Here is an 18,980-nt window from a genome sequence, read left to right as displayed (position 1 = left end):
CGAAGGACATAATGAGCTCAAATTCAGGATGGATGTATGTGCAGCGTTTGTTCCAGCAGTTAGTTTAAGATTTGACTGCCCCAATAGGGTTTGGGACAATAAATATTGTTAATATTATATGCTGAAAATCATAACATTAAATAGGCTACACATACACGTTATCGCCATTTCAGATCAACTCTGCATGTGGCGTGCGTTTATCAATAGCCTCCAGCAAGACCATATACTGAACATGAGACTCCTGATGCTGCCAGATGTTCTTCATTAAACATTTCTGTTATTTAACAAATGTAATATAGTATATGGGACTTGATGTTAAATAAAGATCAGAATGAAAAATGTTCTATGGTCTACTGATCCCCCTAATTTTCACATTAGGCTGGCTAATGGAAACATACCAGCAATGAATGAGTTATACTGCACGTGATGACAGAGCCTATATGTGCACTGTTAGCAGCCTCATCAGATATTTTCATGGGTCGTTCTCAAGTTCCAAAATCAACTTTCTAAGAAAAACTATTTTGTTTGAATATAATTTACTGTAAAAGAAACTTATCATACACTGCTGTATATAATGACTTATAAAACGCCATGCACTCAAGGGTGCATATGTACATGATCTCCAAACACACTGTGCTCTGCTAGACTAAACCCAGCACACTTCCCCAGGAAAGCCTTGTCAGTCATAGTCAGAGAACAGCAGGAATGAGGTTGCACCATAAAGCAAGAATATGTAGGACTTTGCCTGGACACAGTTTTGTCCTTGCCAAGCAAATTAAACAAGCCATGTCCTTGCCTGGAAAAGTTACAGGACTGCACTTCTCATCAACCAAGAGAGCCAGATGTGCAAGAAGGTCTGCTCCATCCACAGGATACACTTTTAATGAAGACACAGGAGTCCATCAGAGACTCCAGCTCTGAGATACAGATGTTCACCATTATACTGCATGGATATTAGTCTTTATGTCCATGTTAAATAATGTGTGTCTTTCCAGCTCCTTAATCTGTGCTGCACAAAATACATTTGCCTCTAAAGATTATCAAATAACATGTTGACATTGGTCAGTGACATAGTTTCTTGGAATAATGGATGTAAAACAGAGCATCTTAAAGGAGATACTTTGATGTAACGACTTTAATTAAATTAAGCCAACTGTACTTGACACAAAGCATATTAAATCTACAAACTGCAATGTTTTCCAACAAGAAGATAAAGAGTGATTATCATTGGAAATAGAATAATTTCTTGGAGGCAAATGGTTATCTCATTTTCCATTACACCAGTGGAAAAAGTGTCGGGCAGCTACGATAAACCCCTCGCCTCAACAACAGCCTGATTCTCTCTTTTTGAAGCGGAGGGGCAGCTGCAGACATGGACTATAAAAACCAAATTTGAGAATAGAAGCCTAACCGGCGTGTCAACAGCTCATGCCTTGGGTAACAGTTGGAGACCTCGGCCCAGAGAGAGGTTCAAAAACAAAGTCAGTTGATGAATTAACAATGCCTTGCTCGTATTATTGAGTTAACATTTCAGTTTTACTTCCAGGAGCTTAGGAAAGGAATCCGAGGCATGCCTTTGTGTTTCCCCCTTCTAGACAAAGTACCGCTGATTACTCTGGTGTTATGTCACTTTACTGCACACTGTCAAAAGACACATTACATGGTGAGGTAGCTAAAGAAATCTGTTTTGCATGTGGCAATGGTCTTCAGACATAGTCACTGTAACACAACATCTGTTCAAAGATATCATTTCAACAGCCTCCCACCACAACCAATACACTTTCCCCGAATAATTATCTGTTACATTGTTTATATGTGACTCAAAACACTCTACTTATCTCTCGCTAAACACCACAAATATGCATCCGATAGTGTTTTTTAATTTATTATATTTTTTGTGTTTCTTTGCGGCAGTAAAACGTACTATGATTAAGTCCATCTTGGCATGTCAAAATCCCCATTTGGTCAATGCTCAACTTTTTAACTACTATGTCCTTTTTCTTTCATACAACCTGTCTTTATAGCAGATACAAAACTTAACAATGTAAACACAACGCGTGGACTCCTCAGTGGACTCCTCATTTCATCCAGATGTGAAGGGACAAATGTCCATGACTACTTTAGCTTTTAAAACACAACCCAAAGAGGCCAAATCATCATATTTAGTTCAAAGCAGAAGAACTGGTGTCTGTCACAGCTTTGTGCCATGAACAAATAAGAACCAACAAGTTGACCAATCAGCCGGCCCCTGCTAGGAAATAAAAGCTTTCCTTTACACTGAGGGGAACATTTACAAACAGTTCAGCAGCTTTTGCAGAAGCTGAACCCGCCAAAGAAACGGTGGTATTCTTACCCACAAGGAGTGAAATGTAACGCTAACTGCACTACGATGCAAATGGCGAAATATGCACATTTCTGGGGCAAAATTAGCCTCTTTCTGTGCAAACGGATCCAATTGCAAACCGTCCAGTTCACAAAGATCAGCGCAAACACATGCAGTCACACCACTAAATGACCAATGCACCTTGTTGTGATGGAATCACCAAGAAAAGAAAAGAGATATGAGATGTCTGCTTCAACTACCTTCACAACAATATGTATTTATCAGCAATATTATATCAGTCCAACACATACGATAACACATACTGTCTTCCCTTTGACTGCTGTGTGCTGGTCCTTTTTGTTTAGCAAATGACTTTCATGTTAATTTTCATACTATTTTGGTACACACTAGTCATTGTTGTTGAATTACTCGAAAGTGCAATAAAAACTGCAGGCAAATTAGGTACCAAGTCACTGACATTTGCATCTCAGTTGCTCTCCCAACACACAAACTCACACACACTGGATGTGTGTTTCGCATGAGTTAGTAGATCAGACTGGACCAGATACTGTTCTACTGCTGACAGTTATGGAGCGAAAGGTCTCCAATGGGATGCAAATGTTTCTGATGGATGAGTAACATCATTTCAGACATGCTAATTTAGATTCAAACCACATCTGGCCTCTTGCTTACATGGCCAACTTTAATATCAGGTTTGGGAATTGTGCTTAGTTCTGCCAATTTCTTTACAAAAGCAACATAAGGACAGGCAAAGAAAATGGGCAAACCACAGATGTTGCATTTGGTGTCATATCTTGCAAAATACTATTGTGATTTAAGTTTATGTTGGTATAGTAAAGGGCAATTGTTGAGTAGTTGACAGAAGTAGTTAACATTTGATCAGCATAGCAAACTGAGGTGCATTACAAGCACTCACAGCATTCCACAGATTCTTTGGTAAACCAGAGATTTCAAAAGTTTCATCAGCAGATTACTTTCAGATTAAAAGCCTGTCATAATATGTCTCTACACACACGTTTGCCAACGGATTTTTGGTTTTGATTAACTGTGTTTAGTCTACCAGCGACAGTGACACTCTTTGAACAGATATTAAGGTGTTTCATAGACACTATTATTCTGTAGGTTGGTAAATTGTAATAGTCTCTGATTTTAGTTTCTGATTTGTTTCAAGTTGTTGTTGATCAGAACATGATAGAGTAATTTTGTAAGAGCAATTATATGAAGCAAGATCCTACATGAATTAGAAGCTCAGACTGTGCTTCACCACCATCTCCTTACACCACTGGCCTTTATCTAACAAATATTGTGATAACTAACTCAAATAGCTTTATTTCAATTATAAAAGTTGTGGTAGGTGTTACATTATTAAAGTGTCTGGCACAAAATGAAGGATCTCACACATAACTAATTATAAACATCCTGACAACACAAGCAAACCCAGCCAGAAGGAAACTGGTTGTGTCTTGTGTTGATAAAATATAAGATGGATGGTTGAAGTTTATAGATTACAACATCATCAGCAAAATAATATTTATGTAGGTCAGGCGAACTGAACAGGGATTTCTAACTACTATTTAAAAAAAAGAGACATGCATTCTTATAGCATTGTATTGATGACAGATTTGATGAAATGCCTGTAGCATTTTGCTCTTGTCTTATTCATAAGAAAGACAACCAAGTTGCAGAGTATTTCCATCCCTCAGGGGTCTTTTTCCTTCCAAAAAGAACCACGATTTTGGCACAAATCTCTGCAGAAGTTTTCCCTTTCTAACGCTGGGCTTGTTTCATTACAAAAAGTCCTGCAACATTATTTTAAAAGTGTCAACTTCCAGCCACAAAACACAAGCCTATCAAAAAAAGACCTGAAAGGAAGTCATCATGTAACATTGCAGCAGCAGAATTCCATAAATCAAAAACTTAAAATACTTTCTGATCCAAATTCTGGAGACGTCGTTAAAAGGGAATTATAACTGAGAAGTACATGCTGCGAGTTAATTTTCTTAAATATATGTGTGCTGATTGGGAACACATCATACTTGAGATAATACGGTTGAGTTCCTGTGATATCATTGATGGTTGACTGAAAGTCTAACAACCTCAACAGATCGCTCATGGGTTAGATTACATACAATTATATTTTTGACACACCTCTAGACTTCCATACAAGTATACACGTGAAAGGACACAAAGTACATTGTACAACGTATCGGATGCGTTGTTCAGAATAAACAGTTTTCAGTGTGTTTCGACCTGACGCAACTTCAATTATCAACAAACTAACCGCAGCAATTTATTGGAAGGACATCGTGAAATTGTAATTATTATTAAATGCAGCAATTAAACAAATTGCAACATTTAGAGAATATGACAGTTGTATTTCCAAAACAAGAAAAAATAATCAGTTTTAACAACTTGCAGAAAAATCCCCAAGGAACCAGCTATCTCTTGTCTGAAGGCTTTGAGAACAACAGCGTGTCGCCAGCAAACTTTTACATCAATACAATTCTGTGCCTCAAACACAAACATTTGTTTTGGGTTTTTCCTGTACTTACACCTTCACGTCTAAATAACACTTTCGTTTGACAAACTCCTCAACATTAAATGATAACATATCCATGTTTTGGTGCAATGTACACAATATCCATGTCATACCACACCGCTAACATGCAGCACAATAGCGACAATCTGCACTGTTTTTTATGCGACTCTGATGCTTAGTTAGCACACTAGCGAAACAAGCTAGCTAGCTCAAAGATCTTTAATTAACTTTTGAGCTAAGCACTGACATCAAAAGGTAGCTTACAGAAAGCTGGCATCCTATTCTGATGCTGTATATATGTCTACTCATTTCATTAGCAGATCATACATAGCTACTTTTGATTATGAAGACTTGTTGATAGATTTGCGAATGATAAGGCTACTTCTTTTGAACTTCCTTCATTGAAAAACCACATCCTGAATGAAGCCATGTTACTCGTAGATAATTACAAGCAACATTTATTAAAAAGCCAGATCAGAGTGATGTTGGTAAAGGAACCATCTTTATTTTGACACACCTCTTCCATACAAGTATACACTTGAAAGGACACAAAGTACATTGTACAACGTATCGGATGCGTTGTTCAGAATAAACAGTTTTCAGTGTGTTTCGACCTGACGCGACTTCAATCATTAACAAACTAACCGCAGCAATTTATTGGAAGGACATCGTGAAATTGTAATTAATATTAAATGCAGCAATTAAACAAATTGCAAAATGTAGAGAATATGACAGTTGTATTTCCAAAACAAGAAAAAATAATCCGTTTTTTTACAACTTGCAGAACAATCATGAAGGAACCAGCTATCTCTTGTCTGAAGGCTTTGAGAACAACAGCGTGTTGCCAGCAAACAATTACATACAAAAATGTGTTTTTGGTTTTCCTGCACACCTTCACGTCTAAATAGCACTGTAAGGTAGCACTTTAGTTTGACAAACTCCTCAACATTAAATGATAACATATCCATGTTTTGGTGCAATGTACACAATATCCATGTCATACCACACCGCTAACATGCAGCACAATAGCGACAATCTGCACTGTTTTTTATGCGACTCTGATGCTTAGTTAGCACACTAGCGAAACAAGCCAGCTAGCTCAAAGATCTTTAATTAACTTTTGAGCTAAGCACTGACATCAAAAGGTAGCTTACAGAAAGCTGGCATCCTATTCTGATACTGTATACATGTCTACTCATTTCATTAGCAGATCATACATAGCTACTTTTGATTATGAAGACTTGTTGATAGATTTGCATATGATAAGGCTACTTCTTTTGAACTCATTCATTGAATAAACCACATCCTGAATGAAGCCATGTTACTTGTAGATAATTACAAGCCAGCAACATTTATTAAAGAGCCAGATCAGAGCGGTTCTGGTAGAGGAACCATCTTTATGTGTCATTTGGTTCCTTTTTTTTTTTTTTAATGTTAAGGACGACCTATTTTAGAGCCTTAGGCCAAGAAGGCACCTGATGCGGAGCAGACACAACAAGCATCACCAATGAGGGTGTGATCATTTTGGCTTCCGTTTAATAAGCTCCATTTTATGAGAAAGCAGGTAGTTTCAAACAGGTTACCTAGTTACCAAAGTTTGTAATACATCAATGACGTGATCTCCATGTGGATATTGAAGATCATTATCAGATACATACAAAATTAACGTGGCACTGGAACATCCGCAGTTACTTTGTTAAAGGCAATCTTTTTCAAATTCAACCAAAGTTAAGTTTATTATCAGTTGCATCCTTTTGTAAAAGTAAACTAAACCAGACATCACACGCTGATCTTCTCTGTGTCCAGCAGCTGTGCTAGCTTATGAACAAAGACACAGAGAAATATTCAAAAAGCACTCTGTGTCCTGTGTAGTTCTGGCAGCCGTTTATCTCACATGTTTATAGATCACAATCAGACCTGGAACCAGGACCATTCATTATTCAGGCTACATCTTCCACTTTACATGGGTAATAAAATCAAATTAACCGTAGGTGCCAAAAACAACTACAGTAGCACATTTAAGCTGAAAAGAGGCCCAATAAAGAAAGACTCAAAGACATGCAAAAAATGGTCTACATAAGGAAATTCTGTTCATGCTAAACCCAGTTTTGAGGGTTATCTGTTGGAGGCTGACATGAGTGACATCAGCAGGTACAAAATGGCTACTTACGTAACAGATGCTGTATAAGATACAGTATCTAATCCAACCAAGAATGAGAAGTCAAAGTAGCTACAGTGCTTCTCATGGTATTGTCCTCAAAGTGTCACTGAAACGGGGGTTGGGCTTCCCCCATGACCTGAGGTCAAACTACAGTGACATGCTGCAGCTTGTAGGATCCTCCACTAAGCAAGCACATTGCTACGTCTGTGATTCTGAAATACAAGCAGCTCCCATACTATACCTATGTCAGAGTAGCTTCCAGCACATACACAGTCAGACTTTTATGTTATATGACTCACCACATATGCATATTAAGATGAAAGCAACTGTTGAATTGTTAACCATGTCGAAAAATGCGTGATGAAATTCAGAATCTTGCCATACAGACATTACTTTTATGATAAAGACCGGGAAAAAAATCTGATATATCAACATTTGATGTGGCAGATCAGTTGTTAAATGATCAGATGAATCAACAAAAGCAGTTATAGCCAGTTTTCACATAGCTCATTATACAGCTGTGCTTTGGCTCTGTGAGATCCAGAAACAGTTGGGCTACAAAACCTAAGTTTAAGTTGATTTTGTACACATGTCATATTAGTTCTCTTCCCTACAATTCCCAATTGCAGCAAAAACCAGATGTGCCTCTACACGCTGTCCATATAAGAAGACCAATCCATGTGACAACCAAGCGGCAAGCTTTGACAAGCCAAGGGGATACTTACTTTGTCCCACACTTCCGTAATACAGTAACACAAACTTAAACTCACTCTGTCTCTCTCTGACACACAGCCATACACATACATACATAACATGTTACACAGAAACCACCTTTCATTTATTTTTACCTGCAGTGGAATCGCCCTTCTTACCCCCCTTCTTTCTCCCTTTCCTATCTTTCTTCTTGGTCTCCGTCATGCTGTCACAAGAAAGTAAATCCTCAGTAGAAGACACAGGAAAAAAAAAAGATCCCAGGTAGTCCTATTGGGAACGTGTGGCAAGTGGGCACCACCAGACTCTGAGCCTGTTAGAGTCCTCTCTCCTCCTATATAGACTCACACCAATCAAGTAGAGCAAGAACCACCTACTCACAGCAGGGCAGAGGGAGAGAGAGGGAGAGGGAGGGAGGGGAGGGAGACGAGGGAGGGAGGGAGGGAGGGAGGGAGGGAGCGAGCAGGAAAAAAAATGGGAGAAAAAGGTAGAGAGGCATAGCTCGAAAGGGGAGAAGTGAGAGAATACAGAGGGAGGGAGTGAAGAAAGAGGGAGGGAGCGAGGAAGGCATTTCCCATTGCTTTAACGGCAATCAACTGTTCCTCTTGTGGATCCATCAGATAAGCAGCGGGTCTTACAGGCCCTGCAGCCACGACTGAGGACGGAGAGACAAGGGCTCCTAAGTCCAGCCAGAAATCTGTCCATTCATGCTCCACGGCCTCTTAGCCAGCTCCGTCTCTAGTCCCTACCTTCGGAGCATCTTCTCCCCTCTCATGACCCGTGCAAAAGTGCAGCGAGACCCCTTAAGTTGTCCCCTCTGCACTGCTGACCCCACCCAGATCATTCAGGCGGGGACCTGCCCTTGCCAGGTTGATGTCGGGGTCCCAAAACACTTCACATCTGGTCCAGATTTGCCGAGCACTGATTCTGTGGATATGTGCGATGTGTGAGGTGCCAAATGTCAGATCACAATCTACCACAGACTTGCTTCTTGCAAAAATACAAAAAAAGAAAGATAATCTCTGGCTTTTCCTAGTTGCTCCCTTTCCTCAGCTTTCTTGTCTGTCAGACCCCCCTCTCTTTACTTCAGGCGGGTCTCAGCATGTCTGTGGTTTTAACTCGCTCTTTCACTGTCGCTGTCATCAATGTCCATGCAGCGGTATGAATATGCATCCATTGAAATTCAGACTTTTGCTTTTGATACCAGACTTTGTTCAAATGAAGATTTTGTTATTCTGCAAATAAGTTTTTTTTAAAAGGCTAAGGGGGCAGCTCACCTTCTGTGTTTCTATTTATTCAGTAGAAAGTTTGAAAGCACAGAGGAAATAGGGCAAGGGGAGACAAATATAAAAGAGGGGGGGGGGGGGGCTGGGTTGAAGGCCAGCAGCAGGCCATGTTTGGCTCCAGAAAATAAATAAATCAAAGTACAGAACTTTCTAAAAGTGGCAAATGAGTCACTGCCCGAGTTTAGTACAAGAGGATATTAGTTATTTTTTTCTTTTCGTAAAACAATATCTAATGCAAACATAACTTTGACAACTACAACGCTGCGGCTAATCTGTTTATCTTCATTTGACATACCCCAAACTGTGGCTACATGGCGTTCAGAGTATTATTTTAAGCTGCTATCGCGAAAGTAAGGTTTTCTAATTTCATGCTGACTGAACTCTACTGTCCTGCTAAGTGGCAAGAAAATAAAAACCTGTTGAAACAACAGCAGGTCCACTCTCAACGAAACTCATTTGTTTAAAAAAAAGATCCGTAAATGAGTCATCGGCGGGGCCCTCCAGAGGTTTGTCTCCGTCTCCATAGATTCATGACGTTTATTTATTAGGAAGAGGTGGCAGCAGCAAGGATTGGAAAGGGGGTCATGCCTTTACGGGTCACTGCCCTCAATAGCATAAGCTTAATCTGTGGGCAACAAAACTGGTGGGGGTCACACTGAGGCTAAGGTCTGACACGGCAATCCGATCCAATGTAGTGCTTTTCCTACTAACAAAATGCTTGTTCGTCTGTCCTCTACTCCCGATGATCTAATCTGTCAGCGGACTTTGCTGAGGACTGGCAGGGGCCACAGTGTGTCAGAGAGCTGCCCCTGCCGCCCTATCTCCCCCCTAACCTCAACACTCACTTCCTTCTCTACTATTCAACAAGATGGGACTCGTTCCCAGGCCCGTGTGTCTCTGGGTGGGCGTGCGGTTTATGTATGTGTCAGAAATGTGAGTATCTGTGACGTCAGGACAAAAGAACCACACCACCTTCAGGCTGATGGGATGTAGATCTAGATCTTCTGTGTGCCTCTCATAACATTTCCAAAGCTGCTCCTTCATGGTCCCATGAATGCCTTCAAGTAGAGCCACACAAGATGCAAATTGGTGAAATGTAACATGAGTTATGAGGGAGTCCTACATAGCAGTAGGAGCATCAGGAGCAGGTTAACCTCGGGGTTGGCGTGGACATCAATATGTAGCTCTCGTCTCAAAGTTTTTGCAAACGTGCCGAGCTCCTGCTGAATTGGGAAAAGATTTTAAAAATATACTTCATGTCGCAGTGCAGATGCATTTGTTTTTTACGATCACTACGTGCCACAACTGTGTCCCACTTGGCAAATGTTAAAGTATGCAAACAGTGTGTGCACATACAGGAAAGAGATGGAAATGGAGCCAACTACACACTATCAGAAAATAGGGTTAGATGTTTTTTTTTTGTTCACAAGATTGCGTTAAGAGCTCTGAACAAGGTTAAGCTTTTGTATATGAGACTGTGGAGTACAACAAGCATCTGAAATGAACTCCGTTTTTCACCCCAAGACACAAATATGGTCATGGACATGTGCATCTAAATCTCTCTTCATTTTGTTCTACTCGAAAGCATCTGCTGTTTTGCAACAGCCGTGGGCCGTCCTTGGATCAGGGTCTGGAGGTGGAGGGGCACAGTGGGCCAGTGTGGGAGGAGCATCACTTGAAGCGCATATCCAAAAAGAAAAGAAGTGGAGCCAACCCCTAAAAGTTCTGACATTGATCCTTTGTATGCCCTGCTCATAAATGCTCCACAGGCCCCATCTCCGCCTGCCTCCTAATCCCTCCTTGCTGTCCCTCAAATAGGGGAGACGGCTCTCCTGTATGATGGAGCGGAGCTGCCCCCCCCCCCCCCTCCTAACAACAGCATACCTGCACATCATCACATGGATACCGCTCGACAGCACTCCTGCCCTTTCACAGGCACCGGAGTTTATCTTTTTAGACATAATGGCTTTAAACAGCCATTAGGTTGTGTTGTTTACATCTGTCTGCGTTTTTTTTTTGCCAACAAAGTGTATATGGGTGTCGGGGGGGCTTAAAGTAGGGCATAGTGCAAGCTTTTAACACACATCTTGACTCTCAGAGGTGAAGCAAGGGCAAGGAGGAGGGGTAAGTAACACAACAGTAAGGGAAAATGGACAGAAAAAATAGGGAAGGAAAGGAAATGGGAGGACACAAAGGTGTAACGTGTGAATGAAACTAGGGAGTGAAAATAATGTCTTCCTCATCAGATGACAGAAACAGCCCCACCTGCTGATATTCACCTCTTAATAAGGCATCTGCTCCCTCCGATGACCGTGCACTGAGGTGTGTTGTGGAAACAACACAGGCGGGCAAATAAGAACCTGCTCACCCAGCAGCAGGATATGTTGTCAGTACAGACCAAGGAGATTGCGTAAAAAGCATAAATATAATCTGCTTGATGCTGCCAGTCTCGCTGCTTTCCATTAGCGGTTACATGTGTCCGTCTGTGCAAGTGGCCCTCTGTATGAATGACAGGCTAAAGATGAGAGGCATGTGAGGAGACTTATGTGACTGGGCGTGCCGGTGAAGCCCCTTCAAAGACAGACACCACACAAATCAACGTCAGTGACACCTGGAAGCCCCGAGGAAGGGGATTTATTTTTTTTCAAGGTCAGCTGTACCAAGGTCAAATGAGTTTCCAAAACTGAGTGTCACTTAGGACTCTGCTCAGCAACAGTTGAGATTGGGATCATACAATACTACATTAACAGCCTCATTCACAACATAGCACATGCACTGATGCATTCAAATCAAGCATGGCTCTTTGGCATTTAGAGATCAAAGAGAAACAGCGAGAAAGAATGTAAATGTTGAACAAGGAAGTGATCCTGGGTGGATGCAGCTTCTTTGACGTTTCCGCAGCACATAGCTGTCACCATGGTAACCACCAGTCTTAAGGGTAGCAACTAGAGTATGTGTGTGTGTGAGAGAGAGAGAGAGAGAGAGAGAGAGAGAGAGAGAGAGAGAGAGAGAGAGAGAGAGAGAGAGAGAGAGAGAGAGAGAGAGAGAGAGAGAGAGAGAGAGAGAGATGTGGAAGGGCGGAGTGAGGCTGAGACGCGGGGAGAGTGAGACAAGAAAAGGATGCAGGCGTGAAAGTAGGCGATAATGTGTAAGAAACACAATGAGAGAAAGAGTGGGGAGAGGCAGAAATGGAAGAAAGGTGACACGGGAGAGCCGCAGAGAAACACAGAGTGAATTAAAGAAACACAGGCAGAGGTTTCCACCGAGCCGCTGCAGCCTGGCCACTGTATCGCTCCATAAGAGAGATGTCCATGAGCAAGCCTGTGCCAAGCCTGCTGGGAAGCACTGCAGCAGCATCTCGGAGAGGGAGGGATGACAAACATCAGCAGCACTGAGCATGCTCCACTCTCAAGGCCACTGAGAAAATGAGATTTCAGCTCTTTAGCCTCTCAGTTTGTTCAGTTCCCCAGCCTCCGTCTGTCACTGGCCAGCTTTCACGAGCACATCACACCACCAGTGGCTTCGGCACTGGATTAAAATGTGACCGGTGTGTCACAGGACTGATTGATGTAATGGTGAGAGGCATCGGTCCCACTTATGGCCACGCTGACTCATATTGTGACAGGTTTGATTGGGGCTGAAAGGAACAAGAGATGAGCATAGCAACTCATCAGCCAATGGGGCATGATACTGCAATAACAGGCCAGCACCATGGCAGCCTCGCACACACACACACACACACACACACACACCCAAAGCAGCCCTGTTGCCAGATGTGATCTCTGTGCCTCCAAACTCTTACTGATCGTCATCCTTATCTGGACAGCTGCCAGAGCTGCATTGCAAATGACAACCATACATTTGTGTCAGACGTGCAATTAAGCCAAGGTTGATTTATTTGATTTTTGGCTCTTTCTGCTTGTTCTGCAGGCAGACAGACACACCTACGCCGAGACACGACTGCGTGTTTGTCAGTTTCATCACTGAAAATGTACGCCTCTCTTTGCCCATCATTCACAGTCATGTGTTGAAGAGTGTGTGTGCACTGTGTGTGTTGAGAGGACACAGTGAAAGCTGTAGAGGATGTCAATGGCCACTCAACTTCCACTGCGGCCAGAGTAGGGAACACTGTAAAATAATGTTTCGCTTGTCGATCGGGGATTCAACTTTTGTATCAAAGTTAACGTGCCACATCCTGAAGATCTTACTAAGAGCCTTTCAATTGGACAATAATAGCTTATTGTGCTGATACCGAAATAGCACAAATACTTATAATGACAGATGCTGTCTGAGCATGACTTTGATGATCCTCTTAAACAAAAAAATCCGCTCCATCTTCTTAAAGCTGCCTGATTGAATCTGTCTCCCTTTACCCTCTGTACTTTTCCTCTTTTTAAACGCATTTATTTGTCTTCTTCTCCGTCTGTCTGTCTCTCTCTCTGCCTGTCTCCCTCCCCTCTGTCTAAGGGAGAGATAAAGAGGTTTTTGTGTGACTGTGAGCAGATTGACTTGAAGATAGACGCTGGAAGCAGATCTCTTCCACCTCCTCATTCTGCTCTTTCTCTCCTGCTCTCACCCAGATGAATAGACAAACATTCTCCCACATGCTCTCACAGTTTATCAAACACACACCCACATAGTACCAGGTCTTCATGCAAACACATATGTGTGCTCTCAGCAGAGAGGACAACACACACTCAATCTAAGTGTCCTCGGGCCGACAAAGTATACACTGTCACACTCAAATACAAACAGACCCCCTCAAACACGCACATAAGCATACTCATACAAACACACAGGTGCATCCACATGTAAATAGAAGGAGCCGATGGGTCAGTGATGCGTTCAAATGGACCCGTTTTCCACTCGTAATGTACCCAATACAAACCATTCCCCTGGCTTTCATTTACAAAACAGACTTTTAAGACCTCTGAATCATAGCACAACGTCAGGCTTGTTGTGATTTCTTACCATTGCGCACACAATGAACTTTTCATACATCTTGCTTGTCGTCATTGCATATCATGTGTGAAAAGATATGTAACAAAAACCTTAAAGTCTTAAAATAATATTTGAAATGTTTAGTATATTGTCTGTACATTCATACTTGGACACGATGACCCTCTCCAATCCTAAAACCTTCACAATAATAGATATTAATATCAGTGATAAACCCCACTTTAAAGGAATCTATCAATTAACCTTTCATACATTTATAAAACTTGAACTAGAAGTGTAAATTTAAGGGAAAACAAGGGAAGGTTGTGCTCTTATCAGCAACCGCCCCCCCTTCAATAACATGCGTGCATCCGCTCTCTGCTTTGCATTCTTCGCATGAAATCAAATTCCTTTTGTGCTCTGCACTTGTCCTTTATCTCCAGAATGTGCTTTTAGAGCAACACAAACATGTCACAATGAGGACACTGAGTTTCACACAGAGTGGAAGTAGCTTCTTGGTAAAAAAAAAATCATTTGCATTTCTGCTTTTGCCTCTCATGGCAGAGTTTGGGCTTATCAACGCTCCGTCTTATCTCTTTTGTTTGTTTTTCACCCATGTCGTCTCTTCCTGAAAAACAGGCCACTACGCATGTGTAAGCTTAGATCACACTTTGGCGGCAAAAGACCAGATCAAGGCGGTCTCAAATTGAGTGAGCTTGATAAGTGGGCAAGAGATTGGCCCCAGATGATGGTGCCAGGACGGCCACACACTGAGCTCTGGCACGCAGGCATGGCTGACAGGAAGCCAGGACTGAGGTCGGGTCATCTCAGAGCGACAGAAGGACTGCCTGGGTCCAAAAAGCCTCTCCACCCAGTCCAGGAGTTAAAGTCATTGCCAAACAGTGACGGCACTAAGAAGGAGGTCAAAGCTAGCTAAAGCTATAATATTTTTCTAAATAGGCAAGCCACCGCGAGCAGCTTAGCGATGGAGGAGCATTGCAAAAGCTTTAGAATCTAATAGTTGAGGTTTAGCCAACAGGGTATTAATTATTGCTCAAAAGGTCATGCAGTAAGAATATAATACTAATCCATGTTTGTAGACAGAGAGGAAAACAGGTTAGTGGCAACTCTTTGACATCAAAAACCGAGGTCAGACTAATAGTTTTCTCGGCTTTAGAGAGTTGTGTAAGGATCAAAACGAAAGCCATCTTTTGTATTATTTTTAACGTTTTGTTTTGATTCGGAATACTGACTTTTGCCTGCAGTGATTTCCTGGCTCATGGCCATTTGCTGGATGATAACTGTTGCTCTGCGAGCCTCATGTCAGGGAGACAACAGGGGAATGAAAAGAAACATGCCTAGACAATGCGTAGCAAAAGTACACATCCCAACAGATGTGATGGAGCAAAAGCGGAAACAGGGTTACACGACTCACACAACAGGGACTTTCTGTAACGCTGATCTTACTGGCTTTTACAAGTACAACAGACCTCTGTGAGGAATGTTGCCTTCTCATTTAGGGTGAAACACCCCTGGAGTTAAGGGGTATCGATATCACAAGGGAGATATATTCCTCTTTTGCCTGCATTTGCTGCAGTGAGGTGATGGTTAGTGTGCTGGTCTGTGGGCCAGCTGGGACACATCTCAGTTCACCCGTGCGCAGACACACACGCACTGACACACACACACACACACACACACACACACACACACACACACACACACACACACACACACACACACAAGCTTGCTCGACGCTGCTCACTATCTTTCAACAACAAGCTGAGCAGGGACCAGACGGAAAGAGGTCCTATTTGTGCAGGAAGATAAATACACTTCTGCACCCAGTCCTGTCCCCTCCAGATTAGAGAAACACAATAATGAGCAGACGCACCGGTGGAAGTTCAGAAGAAAGCAAGGGTAAAGGATAGAGTAACAGTGTACTACCAAAACACACATCCCCGCACACACACAGACAGACAGGCGTGCATGCTTTTATCATCTAATTATAAGAACTTAAAGGTCTAAATTATCAACTGAGATGTGTCCCAATGTTAAAAGAATAAAACATCTTACTTCTAGGAAACAGATTGCTTTGAAAAGGGATTCATAAGTTTACTTAACAGGAAATAACACTTTTGCCTAAACTTATCATTTTGAAGTTAATGTTGATTGCAAAATGTATAGGCTGTAGAATAAAAACACCATCTGCATATGGATTTGTTCCACGTAAATCTGGCCTTTTTCTTTCTGCTGGGCTCCAGATTTCAAACTGCCTTTCACAATAAAAGCCCTAGACATTTACACTACATCACCGCTAACCAGTGGCCATTTTCCGAGATGGTAACTCAACAAAGTAGCTTAAAGTAGCTACGTCAGGTAAACGGATGGTGGAACAACCAGAGAAATGTTAAGTATGGAAACTCTACTTGGTAAAAGAGCCCGGAGACAGATGAGGCAAAGACGGCACAGATGAAGAGTGATGGAAAAAGTTTTCTTCTGCTGAGCTATATCAGTAAGTAACAAAACCTTCTAACGTATTAATAAATCAGGTGTTTTACTCTGCCTATACCATAGCACTGATGTCTGGGCCTCTTGTTCTTTGGGATTCTTGCTGTCGTTCGGACAGTAGCATTAGCCTGTGTGCTAGCCATGTTGCTAAAGATTCATGAACAAGCATCTGGATTTTTCCGTGATTTTGACAATCAGTACACAGGAAATATTTTATCACAGTAGTCGTGCAGTTTTCTAGGAAATTAATGCTGTGTTTAGAGCTTGAGAAAAACAAAGAGAGTTCTGGTTGTCATGTGACAATGGCACTATCAAAATTGTCAAGAAATTGTCTATTTCTTTAAAGTCTATTTACTTTATTTTGAAAAGACGTTCCAACTTAAAAATGAGAAACAAACTTGGGGATTTAACCATAAGAGGGGTTATTTTTGAAGTTACAGTATACACCTTGATCACACGTGAATATGGATAAAACCCCCGAGGGGAATTTTCCTAACTTTCCAAAAATATTCTGGAAAAACTCTAGGATTTGCAAATTAATGGCGTCACAGTTTTAGGAAATACAGACAGTACGCACAAGCCGCTGTGTGAGTGAATGTCAAGTATCTGGTCGTCGTATAGTGGGATGATGGTCATTTACAATGTGTCTAAATATCCACATACTCATTGTAAATATTCAAGAATGAGTGTATCGAGTTGTTTACAAGTTCTTCTGTGAGTCAGCAGTCTTAATCAGCTCCTCCTCTGTGTTACGTTCAGGATGGCAAAGCTCAATCCCGGACCACAGAGTTAGGCAATCCATCTCAGCTATGCTTTCAATGCATGTTTTCTGAAACAAAACCTCTTAGTCAAAGCAGGAGACCCCTTCACTGTTGAGGGAAACATGATTTTCTCTTGGTCCACTTCCAACTTACCCTGCCAACAAGCCATTCCATTCTGTTTAAAGTCTTTTCATGTTAAGACACACATCAATCCACACCTACAACATACCTGAGGAAACAAACCTCTCTCAGGATATGTGCTGTGTGTGTGTGGGGTGAACATGGCCGGACACGTCCCTTAAACACACCGGGAGGCGCCCAGCGGGAGTGCCGGCAGCCCCTCTTTTCAACACTTCGACATGCTGCACACAAACACAGTTGCCCTTCCCATGGTCCTTTTGTTCCCTATCGTTTTGTTGAAGTTCCTGTCATGGACACTGTCAGCTTTCTCTGGACAGTTATAACCAACAGTTATTACACTTTTGGACACACACTCACTTAAAAGGGAATTATATTTTTCCAGGACTTCACCGGGCTCGTCATGCAGACATGGAAAACATGCATATGCTTGCCGACACAGAATTATAGCTAATGCACTTTAAAGAAATTCAGACAATTAACTAAGTATAACACACCCAAGCAGTGGCAAGCATCTACAAAGACGTCTAGTTATATTGCATGCATACCTTATGAAACACACTGAATCTTATCTTGATGCAGGAAAATAGATTCGTTTGATTTTTTTTTAAAGGCTGTAAATGGTAGAATATGCGGGTTAACATAGTTATGTATCTGAATATAAGTAGCATGCCAGTCCCAGTAAATGTCAGTTACCTGATTTTAAATATGACCTAAAATGGCCAAAAGGCAGTCGTCTATCATTCATATGATGACATAACATTACCTGCTCAGATCTACAGATAACTGAATGTGGTGCATGGTGAGAGAGAGGCGGTGGCCTGGGGGCCTTTGGTAAATGAATGCCACAGAATGAGTCTGCAGTGAAAGGTTATCTCCTGCACTGTCCTTCAGTATCACGCTGCTTCCTGTGAATATACCGGACACCTTAGTGAGGAGACGCTGCAATGGAGAAGCTCCCAGAGAGCAAATGCATAACTGAAGGGCAGGTTTTCATTCACAAACTGACTAATCCACAAACCAGTGACAAATCACCAAAAGATGCACACACATCACATTTTAGACACGTAAGCATGCAAACATTGCAACATTGCTCAGGTTTTAACTTGTGTCCATCACTATTTATCACTGGCAACAAGACAATGGACATATTCTTTACCATTTTGCAAGACACTGCACCATAATTACCCTGAAGCAGAGGTTGACATTGACAACCTAATGTTTACACAAACCTTTGATACCCTGCGATTGAGGATCATTGTTGACATCTATGAACCAGTTTATGGCATATTATGGAATGTGTGTTCTGTAGTGCTACGCCCACAGCTACACAGATCTTCAGGAGAGGGAACATGAAAATGTGTGCCCGCCAGCTTCACCCTCCCTCTTTGGGCTGAGCAATAGTTCTCAAACATGCCAAAACAACATAGATTTCAGCAGTCATTGGTGTGATCTGACACTGCTGACAACAAGACTGGTGGTGCAATTATGCTGTTTATAAAAAGATGCCTATCCATCGACTGAGAATGTAACCCGGTGTCAGTAAGAGTTAGCAGAGATAACAAGGAATGGGAAGAACAATATTTCACAT

At 41.8% G+C, this 18,980-nt stretch overlaps 1 protein-coding gene across 2 annotated transcripts in view; it reads right to left on the bottom strand.

Moving 5' to 3' along the window:
- nrg2a (neuregulin 2a) overlaps positions 1–18,980 on the bottom strand; it is a 66,725-nt gene that overhangs the window by 37,572 nt on the left and 10,173 nt on the right. The window contains exon 1 of one of the 2 annotated variants that reach the window (XM_034140153.1): positions 7,893–8,107. The exons of the other annotated variant lie outside the window; for it this stretch is intronic. Within the exon in view, the coding sequence (XP_033996044.1) occupies positions 7,893–7,962 (70 nt within the window). The 5' untranslated portion in view covers positions 7,963–8,107. Of the gene's footprint in view, positions 1–7,892; positions 8,108–18,980 lie in introns of those variants that run through there. 2 annotated transcript variants of the gene reach the window in all.

This window comes from Trematomus bernacchii, unplaced genomic scaffold (assembly GCF_902827165.1).
Source record: "Trematomus bernacchii unplaced genomic scaffold, fTreBer1.1, whole genome shotgun sequence".
NCBI classification, from domain to species: Eukaryota; Metazoa; Chordata; class Actinopteri; order Perciformes; family Nototheniidae; genus Trematomus; species Trematomus bernacchii.
The sequence above is the reverse complement of the archived record's forward strand: the minus strand, read 5'-3'. Positions and strand labels throughout refer to the sequence as shown.